The following is a 21,060-nucleotide window of genomic DNA, read 5'->3' on the forward strand; positions in this document are numbered from 1 at the left end:
CCAGGGCAGTACCCATCAAATGCAGCACACACATACACATACACTCAGATATGCAAGCTGAGTAACTCTTAGGTACCAAGCACTTCCGTATCTGTCACTTTCAAAATAAAGCTGGAAGCTTGGGAACCACGGCATTGCCCTTCGAGACCTCTCAGTGCCACATCCCCCTACCTGCATCACTGTCACTTGCTTCACTTGCTGCAGGTAGTTCTCAAACTGTGTTCTGCATTGCTTCAGGGGTGGCCTAGAGGGATGAGGAAGACCAAGACAGAGGAAGTACCAGTCTCACATTTAGTTTAAAGCTGTATCATTTTTATCTGTTTTGTAATTGGGGTGCTGGCTAAAAAGTGTTGACCAAAGCATTCTGCCATTTAAACAGGGTTTGAAAACCTTGACTTGGCCGAGCGCGGTGGCTCAAGCCTGTAATCCCAGCACTTTGGGAGGCCGAGACGGGTGGATCACGAGGTTAGGAGATCCAGACCATCCTGGCTAACACGGTGAAACCCCGTCTCTACTAAAAAAAAAAATGCAAAAAACTAGCCAGGCGAGATGGCGGGCGCCTGTGGTCCCAGCTGCTCGGGAGGCTGAGACAGGAGAATGGCGTGAACCCGGGAGGCGGAGCTTGCAGTGAGCTGAGATCCGGCCACTGCACTCCAGGCTGGGCGACAGAGCAAGACTCCGTCTCAAAAAAAAAAAAGAAAAGAAAAAAGAAAACTTGACTTAGGTCCCACCTTCTTGGGATGGCAGACAAAGCCCCGCGTGACCTACCCCATGCCTTTATCGCAGCCTCATGTCCTGCCACTCCCTCATACACATCTTGGGCTCTAGTCTGGCCAACCTCATCACAGCCCCCATCTGTTCCTTTATGTATCCTGTGTGTTCAAACATGCACATGCTCCCCTGTCGGAATGCCTCTCTCACCTCCAGTTCTCTGTCTGCCTGGTTAGTCTTCCTCATCCCTCAGCACCCAGGTTAGACTCCCTGCCCTTGTGATGCCTTTGCTGACTTTTCTGGCCTCTATACTTTGCCTCCTCCCCAGTTAGCCACCTCCACTCCCTGTCCCCAAGGGTTGCCCACACCTCTGCTGTGCCAATCACACACCACCAGGTGATCGTCCCTTGCTTGTCTCTAGACTGTGAGCCCCTCCAGGGCAGGGTTAGGTCATATCTCAGTCTATGCCTGGCACAGTGACTGGCATCTGAGAGGCACTCAATAAATGTTTGCTGAATGGAACTCTCAAGGAATATCCATTCAATGTCCTCTTCTCCATTTTCAGGTCTTCACTAACTCCTAAATGGATGATTCCAAGTGGATATTGATCCACACTGGACCTCTGAGGAGCTTCATTGCTTTCAAGCTCTCCTTTACTCCAATCTACCCTTTATGCTATGGGCAGAGTGATCTTTCTAGAAGGTACACCTGACCACATCACTGCTCAAAAACTTTCAATGGCTCTCCATTGACATACAGTAGAGCCTGATCTCTTCATCACAGTATTCTTGGCCATTCATAACTCTTTTTTTTTTTTTTGAGATGGAGTCTCGTTCTGTCACCCAGGCTGGAGTGCAGTGGTGAGATCTCCGCTCACTGCAAGCTCTGCCTTCTGGGTTCACGCCGTTCTCCTGTCTCAGCCTCCCGAGTAGCTGGGACTACAGGCGCCCGCCACCACACCTGGATAATTTTTTGTATTTTTAAGTAGAGTCGGGGTTTCACCATGTTAACTAGGATGGTCTTGATGGCCATTCATAACTCTTTAACTTCATCTTCCTGCCCTTCCCCAACCCTAACCGCAAAACCACAGACACTCTTACACTCCAGCCAGAGCAAACTTCTTGTTGATCCCAAAACACATCATGATTTTTCTTACTCCACAGACTCAAAGTGCCCTTATTACTATTTAAGACCAAAGTCAGACACCACTGCCTCTAGGGAAACCTTCCTCAGGCAGTCACTCTTGGTGCTTTCTCCTGGTGCCTCTTTCCTGGCACCCACCATATTGTATCGTAATTCCTGGGAGTTCAGTGCTTCAATAGAATGAGTATCTCTCATTCTATTGAAGGCGTAAATTTGAAAGATTCACAAAACAAATAAAAATAGCACCGGGCTGTATTTTACATTGTCTGCTATAGTTCTACCTGTGTTTTTGTTACATCTCCACAACCAGACTGCAACGTCTTTGGGGGCAGAGATTCTACCTCACGTCTTGGTATTTTCTGCTAAGCACACAGTACTGTATATGCTGAACAGCATCTGGGTAGATATTAGAAAAGGACTTATCAGGGCTGGGCCCCTGCACTGAGGGTCTTAAAACCATCTGAGGACTCTCTATAAACTACAACCCTTGTGTCAAGGGCAATCCTACAACCATAGGAGCTAACTTCTCACCAAGAACTGATGAGGAGTTGCTGGGTCTCTGACTCAGTAAGCAGATAAGAACCCAAGTGTCTCAGCACCATTTCAGTTCACAGTACTGATCCCATATATACAAGGCAACTTCCTTGAAACACGCAAACAAAGGTTTGTACAGAGGTGGGCAGAGATGTTAGATTTTTTTTAAAAAAAGATGAGAAAGTCTCTCAGCAAAAAGAACTTGGCTGGGCATAGTGGCTTATGCCTGTCATCCCAGCACTTTGGGAGGCCAAGGAGGATTGCTTGAGCCCAGGAGTTCAAGACCAGCCTGGGCAACATGACGAAAGTCCATCTCTAAAACAATACAAAAATTAGCCAGACATGGTGGTGCATGCCTGTAGTCCTAGCTATTTGAGAGGCTGAGGCAGGAGGATCACCTGAGTCTGGGAGTTTGTGGCTGCAGTAAGTGGTGATGGTGCCACTGCACTCCAGCCTGGGTGACCAACTGAGACCCTGTCACTCCACAAAAAATTGCTTTTCTAATATGAGAGTTTATGATTTACATTTATAGCACACCTTGGATATAGGCAGGACTCTGGGAATCTGGTGGTCGGTTAGGGCCAATTTCTGAAGAAGGTTAAGTGAATTCTACAGTGATATTTCTGAATTCTTGACAGTTGGTTAGCAGTGGTAACAAGCTGGATTACTGTCAATATTCTGTCCTCTGGTTCTGAGTAAACTCACCCTGTCTGGTTGGCTTGGCTCCCCTCCCTGTACCCAAAGCCATTTCAGAGGAATATTAGTAGATACCATTTGTTGGTTGTCATTTCTGGACAAAAGTTCAACTTGCAGGCTGCTGTGCCTGTATTTTAAATTACATTTGGGTCCTCTGATACTGGACACTGCTGTTGTCATGGACTTTTAAGGAATACAATGACAGTGAGTCACCCTATCAATCATCAGTAACAAGAAGCCACTCACCAGAGGGAAAAGTGGGTGGGGCAGGGGGTTGGGGATTGCTTCTTGGAATGGATAAAATGTGCTGATTTCATTCCTTTTTCACACCTATTCTATTGTTTTCATCTATTAAGTTTGCTGGAGAGTCCCTTGTAGTGTTATGACAGGAGTTAACTATCTTTACAGTTTATTTACACCAGCACTTGAGGAAAGTCTGCATTTCGGGTGGTAACAAACATTTCCTGCTAAAATTTGGGGCCTCCTGTAAAGACTTTTCAGGCACAGGTGGCTGTTTGGTTGAGGATCTAAGCTCAGCCTGGGATGTGACATCACCCCTGGGCCAAGCGAGGAGCTCACCCAGGTGGCTAAGCTCTCTCTGGGGACCTCTTTTCATTCAGAGCTCCAGTATAGAAAACGAAAGGCAGGGAACCTCCCCCTCTCCATCTACTTTCTTTGCTTCTGGACCTTCTGACCCCAGACAACTGATTTGCTCAAGGTAGAAATCAACCATACTCCCCTAAATGGCAGAATTCATTTATTCCCACAGCTTGACACTTGAACCTTCATTTTGCAGTTACTTCTGTCTTGCCAATGTAGAGTACTCTCCCCCATTCGGTGGGGACTCTCTGTAGTAAAGTGTCATCTTCGTCCAGGTAGACAGTCCTCCCAGAACCAGTACAGGGCCTGCTACCGGAGTTCAGGATATATGTGCAGGGGAGACGCCGTGTGCCAATTATGTGCAGAAAGTCTCAAAGTCCAAGTCAAGAGAATCATGTCTTCCCCTCCCGCCAGCATTTCTCCAGGAAAATGCTTGGAAAAAGGCCCCCATAAGGCTGGGCATGGTGGCTTATGCCTGTAATCCCAGCACTTTGGGAGGCCAAGGGGGGGGCAGATCACGAGGTCAGGAGTTCAAGACCAGCCTGATCAACATGGTGAAACCGTCTCTACCAAAAATATAAAAATTAGCTAGGCGTGGTGGCACATGTATGTAGTCCCAGCTACTCAGGAGGCTGAGGCAGGAGAATTGCTTGAACCCGGGAGGCGGAGGTTGCAATGAGCAGAGACTGCACCACTGCACTCCAACCTGGGCAACAGAGCAAGACTCCATCTAAACAAACAAACAAAAAAAGGCCCCCATAGTCTGTATTTACCAAAGTAACCAGAGCTAACCTCGGATAGATACTCAGAGCCAATCATGTGCATTACAGTGCATCGGCTTTTTCACTCCCCATTTTACAGATGGGAAACTGAGACTTCCAGACATTAATTCAGTCAATGGCAGAGACCAGATTTGGGCCTAAGCTTTCTGCCTCCACGGCCCATGTATACGTTCTCTCTGCGAGGAGAATGTAGGATTTCAAAGCTGATAGAACTCTATGAGAACATGGGTGAACTCCCTCATTTTCCCTCTTTGGGGAGAATGGAGCAAGAGGTGATTCCAGGGCCTGTTAGGGCCACACTGGGCCTGGAACTCAGATGTCCCATCAGCCAAGCCAGTGTCCCCCTGGATAAACATCTCATGTGGATTAACCTTGATAAGTTCTACAGCAATAAAAGAGAAGCAGCTCCCCTTAAGGAGCACCTCCTGTAAGCCAGGCACAGACCAAGGATTTACATATGTACATATTTCACACCAGCCCACAAGGTGAGCATTAGTCTTGCCTCTTGACAGGTGAGGAAACTCAGGCTCAGGGAGGCAAAGTAGTTAATGTAGACTTGGGGTTTGTATGCAGATTTTTCTGACTCTTTCTACCCGCTACACTAGACCTTCAGAAACCGGGGCCACGCTATGAACTTGAACCATTTGCTGGAAGTGCAGTGTTTGCATTTGCTGGAAGTGCACAGAGAACTTGCTGTATCTTGCACTGAATCATCAAGAATTCAGGGTCCACTATGTAGCCCCCCATGTTGTTTCTCTGTGGGCTTCTTGTGACACCTTCAGCCTCTGGGCCACAAAACCATGGTAGAGTTGTCTGGGCTCAAGAGACCACTAAAACCAGCTCTAATTGTAATGGAATAAAACCTTGACCATTTTCTTAGTCTTGGACTATATACTCAGCAGCGGGAGGTCCTCCAGAAGCCAAACAGCCAGCCCTGAAAGCTAAAAAGAAAAGTCCAGTTGTCCTCTGGTTACTCCCATGCTCCTATCCTCCTAGCCCATCAGCACAGGATGTGGGACTGGGCTCTTCACTGGCAAGCCCACATGATCCTTCTGTGGTCCATCTGGGTGGAGGCTCAGGGAGGACAAGTGCTCACCTCCCCAGACCTCTTGATGGGGATGAGGTTCCTGGGTGGTAATTTTGGTAAGTCCATGTGCCATCCACAACTGGGATTTCCCCTCTGATGGTGGGCTCCTTACATTTGAGGCTAGAATAACTGGCAGCCTTGGGTATCAGCCATTCCAAGAGGGGCCTAAGTGAGGCCCCCCCACTGCCATTCTAATGCTACAGGTTAGTGTGAGCCCCTCCGACTTGGCCTCATTGTTCCTCACATAGCAGGAATAAGTGCCACCTCCCCTAGGGCCCTGCCCCAAACTTCTCTAGGCTAAGGGTGAGTATCAGCTGTCAGTAGGAGGGCTGCTGTCCTTGCTCAGAGGGGGCTGCCATGTGTGGCCACACTTCAGACAGAGGGAGTGTATTCAGGGTTTATTAAAGGGTACAAAAGAGCTGCTGGATTCCAGTCCAATCTGCGTTTAGATCTATTCATAGCTTAGGCACTTTTCTATTGTAAATCATGCGAATGATTTACAGTGGATCCTAGGTAAATCATGCAAATCTGCTGCAAAATGGAGTATTTGCCACAAATGGGCTTTGAAGGGGTATTGGTGATGAGCGAAGTACTGTTTGTGCAGTGTGAGATCCGGAGTCCTTGAAAGCATTATATTTATGTATGATACATTTTCATAGAGGCCTTCATATTCAAGAACCTTGAGCCATCCCTGAAAATCCTGGTCTTGCAAATGCCCACAAGAATCACCCAAGGCCAACAGGGGTGGGGGGATGCAGACACCCAAAATTCCTTCTTTGGTCCTCAACTTGGGTGGCCATGCAGTGGCCATCAATAGCTTGGAACATGCCCCTTCCTTGCCTCAAGATCTGCTGCCCATTTCACAGGGGGAACTGAGGAAGCCAATTGAATTGGACTGACTACCACTTAGGAAGCTATGGCTACTCCTCCAAGAGACCTATTTTAAGTTTCTGAGGTACATAGAGATAGCAAAATAAAAAGCAACAGTGTACGGCAAAGGATGATTATCAGATTGCTCTGGGAACCACTGAAGGTTACAATAAAGATATAAAAGAAAGGTTGAAAGGTATTGGTCTGTAAGTCTCACTGAGTCAGAAGACTAGAGCGGACCTTTAAAAAAAATACTTTTGGCCGGGCGCGGTGGCTCAAGCCTGTAATCCCAGCACTTTGGGAGGCCGAGACGGGCGGATCACGAGGTCAGGAGATCGAGACCATCCTGGCTAACACGGTGAAACCCCATCTCTACTAAAAAATACAAAAAAAAAAAAAAACTAGCCGGGCGAGGTGGTGGGCGCCTGTGGTCCCAGCTACTCAGGAGGCTGAGGCAGGAGAATGGCATAAACCTGGGAGGCGGAGCTTGCAGTGAGCTGAGATCCGGCCACTGCACTCCAGCCTGGGCGACACAGCGAGACTCCGTCTCAAAAAAAAAAAAAAAAAACTTTAGAAACACACACACACTTCAGTGTTCTCAGATAAATATGCATTCCTATCTTCGACTATATTAATACTGTTAACTTATTTTAAATTCCTATAGCACAGCAAGAGTCTTACATAGTTATACGGTTTTGTTTTGTTTTTTTTAAAGCATGAGCTTTAAACTCGTTTTCTTACTTTAAATAGATGTATATTAACTCTCCGTTTAGGCTGCAGGACCTCCCAGCTTAGTTTAACAGTCCAACAAAATAAGAGTGGATACAAACTGTAATTTACTCACAGGCATAAATGGATATATAAATGTAAAAATGTGCACAATCTTTTATGCCATGCTTGGTTTCATTGTGACCTAATGTTTATAATATGTAAATAATGGCTTCCTTTTAAAGCAAAGAACTATTAATATACAGACTCATCTGAAGTCCTTTTCTTTAATATAAACAGAAATAAAAAGAAAAAAGTATTCTTTTGCAATAAATAAATAACCAACGAGAAAGGTTTCCATTGAAGGAATTAAAAATGACAGAAGTCAACAGAAAACTTTCAATATCATACTTCAACTTTAATATGAAGATATTGTTATCAAAGGAAAAGACTCAAGAAATTCTTTGATAAAAATAATCTCACACTATCTTTGAAGCGGTTGCATTTATTTTACTACCCACTGTGTTTCTTATCAGAAGGCCAAGGGTACGAAGTTTCCTAGTTATGATTAGGAAAGAATCTAATAGATCAGAAGACCGAATTGAAGTTGGACATAATAAGTATTAAAGTATTACATGACATTAATCCTGCCATTCCATTACTCTCTCCATCTTTGTGCACAGACTAATTATTCTGTAGCCAGTGTTCAGGAGAAAATAGAAACATACTTACCCTGGGCTGGAGTAATCTCTTTATTGCATCAACAAGGCTGGCTCTGTACTGGTCCAGAAACAGGCTGACATTGAGAAGAGAGCAGAATCCAGATTAAACTGGGTTTTCAAGTCTAATGATACTAATGGAGATAAGTACAAGGCTAATTACACATGTTTACCCAACGCTAAAAAAGAGAAATTGTTTCCTACCATTCAAGGGTCTCACTGGAGGGGGTGGGAGGGGAGAAGATATTGTGGTCAGTGTTACCCAACTAAAGCCAAGTTGTCAACAGCAATGGGCCAGGATTCACACATGATTGGGCCATGTGTTAATGTTACAGGGACAATTTCCAAACTGCTGTTTGGGATAGCCACCTGGTTGAGATGAAGCACTCTGGCCACTTACTGTCATTAGAGCCTAGTCTCCCTTAGACCTGGGCCCTCTGCCCACCAAGGGTGCTGTGTGGCTGCCTTCAGACAACAAACCACCAGCCCTATGACACCCAAACCATGAAATATATCTCAGGAGGTAACAGAGTTTAGTGACTAGAAACAGCACTGAGGTTAGACTCAACCTCTGACTTAGGAGTGAACAGCTACAAAAACAAAGAATAAACTCAGACAATATATCACAGAGACCATGGCAAGTCTGGATTTTCCTCTCTGGGCCTCCACATTGATTTTTTGTTTTTTTCTTTTCTTTCTTTCTTTTTTCTTTTTCTTTGAGACAGGATTTTACGCTGTCATCCAGTTACTGCAGCCTTGAATGCCAGGGCTCAAGCAATCCTCCCACCCCAGCCTCCCAAGTAGCTGGGACTACAGGTGTGCACCACTATGCCTGGCTAGTTCTTTTTTTTTTTTTTTTTTTTGTAGAGACAGGGTCTCACTCTGTTGCCAGGGCTGGTCTTGAACTACTGGGCTCAAGCAATCTTCCTGCCTCAACCTCCCAAAGTGCGGGGATTACAGGCACGTGCCACTGTACCCAACCCAGGTTAATGTTTTTTTTTTTTTTTTTTGAGACGGAGTCTCGCTCTGTCGCCCAGGCTGGAATGCAATGGCCGGATCTCAGCTCACTGCAAGATCCGCCTCCCGGGTTCCCGCCATTCTCCTGCCTCAGCCTCCTGAGTAGCTGGGACTACAGGAGCCCGCCAACACGCCCGGCTAATTTTTTTTTTTTGTATTTTAGTAGAGACGGGGTTTCACCGTGTTAGCCAGGATGGTCTCGATCTCCTGACCTTGTGATCCGCCCATCTCGGCCTCCCAAAGTGCTGGGATTACAGGCTTGAGCCACCGCGCCCGGCCCAGGTTAATGTTTTTATAGTTCACTTTGATTTTTCATTTTCCATCCCTGATCTTTAGAGAATTTCTGTTCACGCAGATCTGCCTGTCACCCCTTTGCTTGGGTCAGTCTGACTTTGTCTTCACCAGTTATTATCTTGGAAGCTTGGGACACAGTTTCCTTATCTGAAATTGCATGTCCCAGACCTTTGAGTTTGGGTTGCTTGGTAGTAGGTGGCAAGTTACTTAACTTGGCCATACCTGATGCTATGGTCTGAATGTTTTCCCCAAATTCATGTGCTGGAAACTTAATCCCCAATGCAACAGTATTGAGAGGTGGGGAGTTTGGCTCCTTTTCCCCCTTCTGCCTTCTGCCATGTGAGGACACTCGTTCCTCTTCTCCAGAGGATGCAGCATTCTAGGTGCCATCTTGGCAGAAGAGATCAGATGCTCACCAGACACCAAACCTGCCAGTGCCTTGATCTTGGATTTACCAGCCTTCAGAACTGTGAGAAGTACATTTCTGTTCTTTCTCAATTACCCAATCTGTGGTATTCTGTTATAGCAGCAGAAAATGGATGAAGACAGCTGATGTTTATTAAAATCAAGGAAAGGATTCTGTGGGTGGGGTTGGGGTGGGGGGGGACAGGTGAAAGCATTTAGTGCCAAAGGCACGCAGAACAGAGCTGGCTGCCAAACACCAGGGGAGTTGTCCAGCCTCTGCAGAAGGGCTCCTGGGCATTGCTAGAGCACTCTGTCAAGAGAAAGCAAAGCTGCTAGAGGCTGCCAATGATAGCTATTGATAGGGACTTTTTTTCTGAACCCCATATTGGGATACATGATCTGATATTATGTGGGTGCAAAAGTAACTGCGGTTTTTGCCATATCTTTAATGGCAAAAACCGCAATTACTTTTGCACCAACATAGTAACTATGAACTGAGGTCATAATAACCGAGATTATAAAGTACAGCTGAATCTCTGAAATCTGAACAGTACGGGAATATCCAGGATGCTGAAACCATGGGGCCCGAATTGTATATACAACACCGAAAAGCAGTGATACTGTTTGGATGTTTGTCCCCTCCAAATCTCGTGTTGAAATGTGATCCCCAATGTTGGAGGTGGGGCCTAGTGGGAGGTATTGGGTCATGGGGCTGGATCCTTCATCCATGTCTTAGTGAACTCCCCGTGGTAATGAGCTCACGTGAGATCTGGTTGGTTGAAAGAGCCTCTCCTGTTTCTCTCTAGTGCTCCTTCTCTCTCACCATGTGACTGCCTGCTTCCCCTGTGCCTTCTGCCATAAGGAAACTTCCTGAAGCAGAAGCAGATGCCAGCAATATGCTTCCTGTACAGACTGCAGAACCATGAGCCAATTAAATCTCATTTCTTTATAAATTACCTAGCCTCAGGTGTACCTTTGTAGCAGTGCAAAATGGACTAATACAAGCAGTAAAGAGGTAAGGAAGACGGGGGCACTATGCCTGTCCTTAGGGAGGTGAGCCAGGCACAAGGACATACGTTAAATACAAATGGCAGAAACACACACGTTTTAATAACAAAACAGTTAATACTCACTGAGCTGAGTACTAGGTAACAGATATCTTCTAAGAACTTTTCATAGTTCATTTAATCCTCACATCAATCCTATGAGGTAGTTTTTACTGTTAGCATTATTATTATTGTCCATATTTTACAGCTAAGGAAACAGAGGCATAGAGAGGTTTGGAGTCACACAGCTACTAATCGGCAGGGCTGGGATTCACCTCTGTACCATATTGACTTCAGAGTCTGTGCTCTGAGCCACTGCTCAGTACCGCCTCTCACATCTAATTGTAATTACTCCTGAGCATGAAATAATGCACAGAAGAGAGCACTGACCAGTTTAGGCAAAAGGGGGAGGTCATCAGATGACTGGAGTTAGGCAGGATTGGTCAAGAAAGCCATCCCTGTTTATTTGCATCCATAGTGATCTCTACTTTTTCCAAGCTCAGTACAAGGAGAGCATTTGGAAGTTCTCCCAGGTTCCTGCATTTCACTGTTGTCCTCTCATCCAGCTGCTGTGCTTCTTGAAGGCAGACAGCATCTGTGTTTCTTTCTTGTTTTTTCTTTTGGAGACGGAGTCTCACTCTGTTGCCCAGGCTGGAGTGTGCAGTGCCGTGATCTCAACTCACTGCAACCTCTACCTCCTGGGTTCAAGCGATTCTCCTGCCTTAGCCTCCCACATAGCTGGGATTACAGACATGTGCCACCACCCCCAGCTAATTTTTGTTTTTTAGTAGAGACAGGATTTCACCATGTCAGCCAGGTTGGTCTCAAACTCCTGACCTCAGGTGATCCGCTGACCTTGGTCTCCCAAATTGTTGGGATTACAGGCATGAGCCACCGCACCCGGCCTCATCTCTGCATTTCTTTGCCTCTCTCACAACATTTGGAAAAGAGCTGAGGACATAGTAGATGAAAAGGTTGATTCTTCGGGAAGAATAGCCATGCTGTAGAGGTAGTCATTATGGTGACAGTGTATGGCTTGAGAAGTGTATGAGACATACATCTCCAGCTTTAGAGCCATCAGTTCTAGGCTGTGTCTTTTGCAAAACAATAAATAAAGGACTGTTTTCTACTTAATAAAAATAGACAATTATGTCTTTTTAAAAAGCAGGGACAGCAGGCCGGGCATGGTGGCTCACGCCTATAATCCCAGCACTTTGGGAGACTGGGGGGGGGGGCGGATCATCTGAGGTCAGGAGTTCAAGACCAGCCTGACCAACATAGTGAAATCCCGTCTCTACTAAAAATACAAAAATTAGCCGGGCGTGGTGGCATGTGCCTGTAATCCCAGCTACTTGGGCGGCTGAGGCAGGAGAGTCACTTGAACTTGGGAGGCGGAGGAGGAGGCTTCTGTGAGCCGAGATCGCACCATTGCACTCTAGCCTGGGTGACAGAGTGAGACTTTGTCTCAAGAGAGACCAAAAAAAAAAAGGCAGGGACAGCAAAAACTACGTTTGAAACCTCTGAACTCAGAACACCATTTCAAATGCATTTGTTTGGAAAGTAATATGGAAAACTGTTCCATTCACAACTTGAATTTCTTCTCTAACAGTGGGTCCCTTACCTTAAGCTAGAACACTCAGCAACCTTGTGCATCAGCCATCTCCATGAGGGGCCTAAGCAAGGCCCCCTACTCCCATTTCTAATGCTGCAGGGCAGTCCCCTCTGATTTGGCCTCCTGTCTCTTCACACAGCAGCAGTAACTACCATCTACTCTAGGGCCCTGCATCATTCTTTTTAGCTAAGGGTGAGTATCAGCTGTCAGTGGGAGGCCTGCTGTCCTCAATCAGAGGGGACTGCTGTGTGGAGCTATACTTCAGACAAGGGAGGAGCTTGGTTCAGGGTTTTAAAGAGCTCTGGCTTTGGTGTTACTGCCATGTGACTTTGGGCAGGTCACTTCATGTGAAGCCTGTTTCCTTGTCAGTAAGCACCCACCTATATGACTATGTGGACATGAAATTAATAAGATATGTTAGTTGATAAATATTTGTTGAGCATCTACTATATACTAAGGGCAAATTTAGGCACTGGGGATTAGCTACGAATAAGACAAAGTTCCCATCCTCAAGGAGCTTCCATTCTGTCTTCATTTTGCTTTACTATTAATAGTTCCAGCACAGCATACACACAGAAGGTGCTCAATACATGGTTACTTGTGGACTGACTGGCAGATCATCACAGTCCGTGGAATCGAGGAGCTTATGTAGGGTGTTAGTTTCAATGTCCCTAAAGTGGGTGGCACATACTCCTTTGAACTGATATTGTCAAGGATGAATCCACTTTTAGGTAGGATGCTTCACCAGACTAGGTTCTCTTCCAATTTGATGATTTTCTTCTCTGAGGAGAGCAGCTTATAAGAAGTTTCCAAAAAGTCATTGCTTGAGTTTCTTTGGTTACCACAGGTTCCATGGAAGGTTCTTCTAGGGAAGGTCGCTTTGAGCAATGGAAAAATAATCCTCAGATGGGCTAGAAACCATGTCCAGAATGGAACCTCATCCCATTCCATCCATCACTCAGGATGACCTGAGTATCACCCATGGAAAGACTTTACCTTTCCTAAAACTACATTCTTAAATCTTGGAGCACAAAATGTATGTAAATTAAGTGCTACACAAATTTGCCATTAAGTCATATTAAACAGTGATTAATAACCATTAAGAATTAATGAGAAATGAATCAAACTATACGTAAGTCTTTAAAATGTTCACTCTTCAGGACTCTCTATTTTATTCCTTAGTGAGGTAATAATATCTTGAGGTTGCTTTTTTTTTTTTGAGACGTAGTGTCTCGCTTTGCCGCCCAGTGCAGTGGTGCGATCTCAGCTCACTGCAAGCTCCACCTCCCCGGTTCTGTAGGAAATATCTCTGTAGGATCATGGCTGTAGGAAAATATCTCTGTAGGAAAATACCCAGGCCTACAGGAAACCTGGCTGATTGGGACATGCAGCATTTAAGCAAAGGACCACACTCGGTTTATATCTGTGCATCCTAAAACTGGTAAGATTGTTAGAAAAAAAAAAATAAACAGCACCTTAAGAATTTAGCTTCAAGGCCGGGCGTGGTGGCTCAAGCCTGTAATCCCAGCACTTTGGGAGGCCGAGACGGGCGGATCACGAGGTCAGAAGATCGAGACCATCCTGGCTAACACAGTGAAACCCCGTCTCTACTAAAAAAAAAAAAAAAAATGCAAAAAACTAGCCGGGCGAGGTGGCGGGTGCCTGTAGTCCCAGCTACTTGGGAGGCTGAGGCAGGAGAATGGCGTAAACCCGGGAGGCGGAGCTTGCAGTGAGCTGAGATCCGGCCACTGCACTCCAGCCTGGGCGACAGAGTGAGATTCCGTCTCAACAACAACAACAACAACAAAAATAATTTAGCTTCAAACATACCCTTATAAAGTGCTATTTCTCCTTAAAGTTGGTCAGGGTGACAAAGATGTTAACATCACAGCTTAACACACGGCACACATTCCAAACACAGTTATTTGAAAGGTAATGCTGTCTACTCCAACTCTCCAAATCAAATTTTTCAAATTAATTCTTTGTAGTTCCCTAATAGCTCTTTATTCCAAGTAAGCTCACTTGCTACTTAGCTCTGATGCAGAATTTATAACACTTTGCAGAGTATGTCATCTGAGCAATTTCAATGTGTTTTAGTGCGAATGATATATAATCTCCTGAAAATTCACCCCTCAAATAAGTCCTAATAGGCTGAGAGAACAGCAGTAGCTTAAGTGGATCTATTAAAAAAGGCTGAGTGGGTCAGTGATGGGGACGGAGATACCATTTTAACTCTCCCTTTAGTTACTGATCAAAATACATTGGCAGTCTAGTTTGACCATTAAAGGGCACACACACACACACATGCACACACAGACACAGACACACACACGCACACACAGACACAGACACACGTGCACACACACAGACACAGACACACACACACAGACACAGACGCACACATGCACACACAGACACACCTCTATATAATTCACTTGTGGATCAACACTTGCTTTCTTCCATTGATCTGAATCACAGATTTTCCAACAAAGGAAAGGTGCCAGACCATTTTTGTCACCTCACTTAGAATCAGAGTTTTATGCAGACTGCAGAGCATCTGCAATTCCTCTCATAGGGAAACTAATTGGTGCAGAGAACAAGGAGACTTTTTTCTCTGTCAATAGCCACAGAAAGGAAGACCCCTATGTAATTTTCAAGATGAAATGTGCTGAGTTAAAGTCACTGTTTTAGATTTAACTTCAGCAAAGGAATGACCTTTCAGTATTTACCACCTGAGAGCTCAGAATGATGCCATATTCTAATTTTACTTGGCTCTACCCCTTTAGTTGAGCAATCGTGGGCGATTCATGTATTTTCTCTGGGACTGAGTCTTTTCGGGTGTCAGGTGAAAGGGTTGATTATATTTGGGCTAAATATATTTTCAGATGTAAACGTCTGTGAGTTGTGATTTGGAGCTATCCATGATCACAGCACCTGAAAGAAAACAAATTCAAGAGCCTACAGTGTTTCCATTTTGAGGGGAAAAAATTTCACAAAATCAGCTTAAAAATCAAACATTTTTCATCATTTAGAGTAAAGTAAAAAGGACTGAAAAAAGAGAAACAGTTTAGAGTATATAGCAAGCGCAAAACTGCTGAGAGAGCAAGCGGGGTGGGTTGCTACAGACCAGTGTACTTTCCGCCATTTCTTTCCAAAGTCTCGGGCTGCAGGCACACAGATGTGCTGATCGCCCTGCATGCCCAGCTCAATGGGCCGGTCAGGGTATGGGTGGCATTTCAGATATGCTCTCTAAGCCTTTTGAGAATTCAAATGCACAGAGTTATTTCTGTTTTTGCAGAGCTACAATAAACTGGAGGGCCGTCAAACACTGAATGAAAGCGTTCATTGGATAAAAAACATCTTACTTCCAGACTCTTAGATTATATTGTGATTGAACAGGAGTCTGGAAAGGCAGGCTTAAAATTAACAATCACTCACTATTCTAACTCAGCAAGGACCAGGCTGGACTGCATTCCAGCAGAAAGGAATCCTTATATTAAACTCAACATTAAACAAGTCAACTGAGGAACTTAATAGGCAGGTTTTTTTCTACACCTGTGGTTAAATATTCTAATATTTTGATGTTTGTCAACAGCATCCTTTTGCAGGTATGGCTGCACCTCAATTTTTCCTTCTGTTTATTTCCAAGTTGACATTTTACAAGTTATTTAGGAACTGTTGAACCATGAAACTATTTTTCATTGTCAAAAATGCTGAATGGTGAAATAATGACTAGCTTTCACAGTTTGCCTCTTTATTTTATAATCTAGTTGAGCTACTAAATTTAGTTGTGAACTAACAGACTGTCTCTTCTGGGAAATAAGTTATTTCCCCCACTGCCTATAGGTTTTTGAATGTTTGAATGTAAATATCTGAATATATGAATGATTTAAGAACATAAACATATCACCGTTTGTTGTAATCATGTGCATTTTACTTGAACCATAATGTGGGTTTGGAATAGGTTTGTGAATAGAGCTTGTTTTCATGTAAATGGGATCAAGCAGTACCACTGGTTAGCTATTCAGGGAATCAGACAATGCCACCCTTGCTGGAAATGCTTCAATAAGATTTTAATCCATGTACCTAATATTTGAACTCCGACTCTTGCTTCATATTCCTGTGGCCTAATCCAGATCTCATTGCTGACAATGACCAAAGGATGGTGTGAGACTTAATGTGATCTATTTATGTGTGGCACCTCTTTCTGACACTGAGGATTTCAGGTTTCGTCTTGGAGGTGGTGTCTACAGAGAGCTTTCTTTTTTCTCCTGTGACATTCTTAAAAAAATGTAGCACGGTTTGCCTGCCTGCCTGCCTGCCTGCCCCTGGAAGCAGCATCCATGCAATAACTCTTACAGAGAAACACCACACCAACAGGACGTAAAGAACTCATGGAATCCTGTGCTTCACTGCTACATGCACAACGTGCATATTAGAAATATTACCGTACTTTCTAAGTTTCTAAGCAACTTACCCATCCCCACGAAAATGAAGAGAGATCATTACCAAAGCATTTCTTTTGGAAATACTATCAGCATCGCAGTGAGAGTAGCTTAATGTTTCACATTTACAAATGGGAAATTATAAACAGGCTGACATTCTGGCATTTACAATACCCAGAGGAAAAAAAAAAAAAAACAATTCATGCATGGAAAAGCCATTTATAAAATGAAGCTTCGTGTATTTAGTTCATTTGAAGCCATAAATTCTCACACAGCTACCAGATATGTATCTATGTGTGTGTGTATACAAATAATATTGTATTATGTTATGTGTGTGTAATGTAAGTCTTAAACTGAATATGCATTATGTATATCAGTGTACATGACCCTGTTGTCGGCTAGGGAAAAAAGACTGTTTTTCAAACATGTTGTATGGCTATTTTTAACCTGAGAACATTAATCAGAAAAGAGCTTAAATCTTACTTCCTCTGCTTTTCCCTCTGGTACGAATAGGATGACATGGTGATGACATGGTGAGAGTGTCCATAACACAAGGTATGACAAAGCCAGGCTGTTTTGATATTTGTGTAAGGGACAAATTTAACTCTAAATCTCTTGGCCAGACCTGCCTTCCCCATATAATCAGAGCCTATCCGCGTGTGACCCTCTTCTAAAGCTTCAGGAAGATGCTCCCCCTTCCCTCTTGCCGCTGCTCTCTGATCTGACTTTCATGCTTAATCTGATCTAATCCTGCCAGTATTATCTTCATCTGTGCAATGAAACCTGGAGGATTCTTTCTCATATTTGGTGAGGAAAGGCATTTACTAAATTACTTGCTCGAATCATACCGTGAGGTTTTAGCTCCTTATTTCTGATAAGATGATGGCTGCAGCATTGAGGCACATTATCAATGATTAGTCAGAAATCGAGGTTTCTCCCATTTTTGGAACAAGATTTTCTGAAACTGGATGCAAAAAGACTAAAAGGGCTCTGAAAAACTAGAAACTCTCAGCTAACAATAGAAGAAAATATTTATTTTTCATGGAGAAGGAATTTTTTTTCGAAGAAAAAAAAAAACCTAATTCCAATGACTTTTGTAGAAAAGTTATCCATTGAAAATCTTAAAATAATAATAATAATAACGAAACCCACTTCCTGAAAATTTCATTCAGCTCTCCTCTAGGGAAAGTCTTCTCTGAGTTCTGGATCTCATGATTGGCCCTATCAATATAACAGAAGTTCTTCAGAATCTGAACTTAATGTGTTTTAAAATCTAAAGTGTCCTGATAAACATCATGATAAAACTACAAACAAGATCTTACTCTTAACAGGGAAAATACTTGTGAATTGTCAATGTTTCCCATAAGCTGAAATAATTATTATTCAAATTGCATGAAGAAATACATAAGATTAGTTGAAATAATTATTAAAGTCTGATGCATGTTTATCCTTTAACTTATGATCAGACTTTCATTAACAAATAAGTAGACTGGGCTAAAATAGAGGGCAAAATACCTAATGTAAATTATTTTCAAAATGCAGGCATCTGACAGAGATTGTTGTGTTATTATTTGCATAAGAATAAAATGAAATTTTATAATTTTTGTTTTATGTATAATTAAATATTATAATTGAATACACTGAAAACATTAGATAGCAAACATATATTTTAAGAAGAGCTATTTCCCCAAAGATATTCCACAGATATGTTTATTTGCTAGAGAGTATGTGTGTGTACACACACATATATATTCCCTTATATCAATAGTCAGATCTCTCCTAAGAAGTAAGCTAATTGAGCTGTTTGTGTTGATAAACTCCTTTTTCTCCAGACTATTCCTCTCCGAGCCATAATTATTTGCAATTTGCCTAAGTCGTCCATTTACTGATACGTCAAGCATGAAACAGAGGCAATTCCAGAAAATGGAAATGCTTCTCAAAATCAATCTTTGGGAAATAATGTGGTAGAAGTTACTGTGTGATAGAAGACTACCTTATAACTGTCACATGGAGATGAATATTAATTTGTTGAGGTTAAGGTGGCTTTGTGCTTCATTTGTTGACTTTGCTTAGCCGTCAGCAAAGCAGTACAGCCCAATTACTCCAGCAAAGCTATTTTTTTCTAACAGGAGTTTTATGATTTTTATGTACTTACCAGTCAGCACACATAACAATGTCAAAATGTCCTTCCAGTTGAGAGACATCTGTCTCATTATCCCATCGTAAAACGCTTGAGGAGAAAAAGATTTTAAAAATTATACATAGGGTTTTTTTTAACTTTTGATTTTGAGCTATTAACATTATTTTTTGTGGCACTTGAAATTATTTAAAAGGTATATACAAATTATTTCAAAAGGTATGATAAAAAATAGGATGTAACCGTCTTCTGTGTTTTATTTAGTATTCAAATCTAGAAGAAGAATTATCTACTTAAATACAATAGTTAACCTTTTTGCTAGTTTTTATAGGTTTTTGTAGACAAACTAGAGAAAAATATGTTATCTTTACCATAGTCATTATAATGATTCTAGACCCTTAACATCAATGAGGTACATATTGAAACCAAAGTATTCCACATTTGAGTGGAATACAAATTTATAAAAATAAGTGATGTGAGACAGTTTATATCTATACTACCTGGCATGTCAGTTGCTTTTCGTATTGATGAAATGAGCATTTTGCCAAGATGGAAGAGAAGAGTCAAATTTCATTTGGTAGTTGTTGGTTTTTAGGCATAGTGAAAAATTCACCCACACTGACACTTAGTCTCCCAAAGCAGATCAGGTTTAAAACTTCACATTAATAACAATAATTAGGAACATGCATTTGAAAACTTTAGTATTTAATGCTTATGAGGCCAACCAGAGGTTTTTAGTTACTCTCAATTAATAACTGTGATGATTAGCATTTTACCATATTCAAGTTTTTTAATGATTCATCTTACCACAGACCAAAACTGTGATTTACAGTACTATTTTTCAAAGTAAAATTCTGTTCCTATTTTCTATTTTGATTCTTTAGACCTAACCGGAGTGAACATGTCCTACGCTGCCCAGTTATATTTGCTTGTTTTGGTGGATTCATTTCTTCTACATCTTCCCTAGGTGAAAAGTCATGTGTCTGAATATAATAATAAGTCTTATACTAGTCAGCTCAAAAGATCTTTTCATATACAATATATTAATACACATTAATGCCAGTTAATTTCTCAAGGTAGAAAAGATTAAAGACATCACCACAAAAATACCTACACAGGCTGCGCAGCAGTTGTTCATTGACTTGTCCAACTCGTTCTTACTGAGCCACTCCTCACTATGTGTCAGGTCCTGTACTGTGCCATAGACCATGCCTTCACAGGGGCAGCCTGATGGGCCATATGGACACATAAACCCCCAATTCCTATGCTGTATCCTATGCATTGGGTGAGTATACAGACTTGGAGCATGGGACGGCTTTCCAGAAGCTGTGGGTTACCTCAGTGTTCACAGGTCCAGTAACACCCAGATAAGCTTTACAAATTAACTTTAGTGTTGCTGTACTTGCTGAGGCCTACTGGATAGGCAAGAAATGAAGGAAATTAGGAAATCCCTAAGAGATCAATGCTTACTTTGTTTACGGATTTCTCAGAAACTCCATGCACCTGGGGAGAGCCAGAAGCAACCAACACCAACTTCTCTGGAAATGCTGAGGCTCCCAGTGTACCTGGGACTCAGGCTCAGTGAGAGATGGGGCCCGCTCAGCCCTCATCAGAGCCCTGAGTCTTAGAGTCTAAGACTTGAACCATGAGCAAGATGGTTTAAAGTATACATCTATACTAGACGTTCTCAGATCAGAAAAGTAATGTATCCATCCATCACATGAATTTTGAAAAAAAAGATTAAAGTATTAAAATTATTCATAATCTTACCATTCCACAAATATCTCTTTAGAATTTGCTTTTAATACATATGCAATTAGTAAAGCACAAGAGCAGACTGCAAGAAATCCTGCGGTGATGGTGGATGTTGTATTCCTAAGGTGCTTCAGCCCCTTGGTTCAACAAAGACAAACTGGAGAGATAGGGATCCAAGCAGCCACTGGGTATGGATTCCCACAGCAGCTGTAACAAGTTGTGACTCTAAAATAAATTGAAATGCCCGGCTTGGTCACATGGACCATAACACATTCCCAAAAGGCATTTTTCCCCAGTTCTCATGAGGCTTATGGCTGTGCTATAAGCATGTGACAGAGAGAGAGTGGTATTGTGGACAGAGTTCAGCTTTAGCACAACAGACAGACCTAGGTTCAAATCTTGGCTCCTCCCTTTAGTAGCTGTATGAGTTTGGGCAATTATTTAACCTTTCTGAGCTTGTTTTCTGATCTGTAAAATGGGGATAACACTAGCTCTCTCC

At 42.9% G+C, this 21,060-nt stretch overlaps 1 protein-coding gene across 1 annotated transcript in view; it reads right to left on the minus strand.

The window, feature by feature from the left end:
* CAMKMT (calmodulin-lysine N-methyltransferase) overlaps nt 1-21,060 on the minus strand; it is a 435,068-nt gene that overhangs the window by 10,549 nt on the left and 403,459 nt on the right. Inside the window, exons 8-9 of the mRNA XM_011935893.1 lie at nt 18,825-18,899; nt 7,864-7,927 (exon numbers count right to left, since the gene is read on the minus strand). Coding sequence (XP_011791283.1) covers nt 7,864-7,927; nt 18,825-18,899 — 139 coding nt within the window. The remainder of the gene's footprint in view (nt 1-7,863; nt 7,928-18,824; nt 18,900-21,060) is intronic.

Source organism: Colobus angolensis, unplaced genomic scaffold (genome assembly GCF_000951035.1).
Source record: "Colobus angolensis palliatus isolate OR3802 unplaced genomic scaffold, Cang.pa_1.0 Scaffold15, whole genome shotgun sequence".
Taxonomy (NCBI): domain Eukaryota; kingdom Metazoa; phylum Chordata; class Mammalia; order Primates; family Cercopithecidae; genus Colobus; species Colobus angolensis.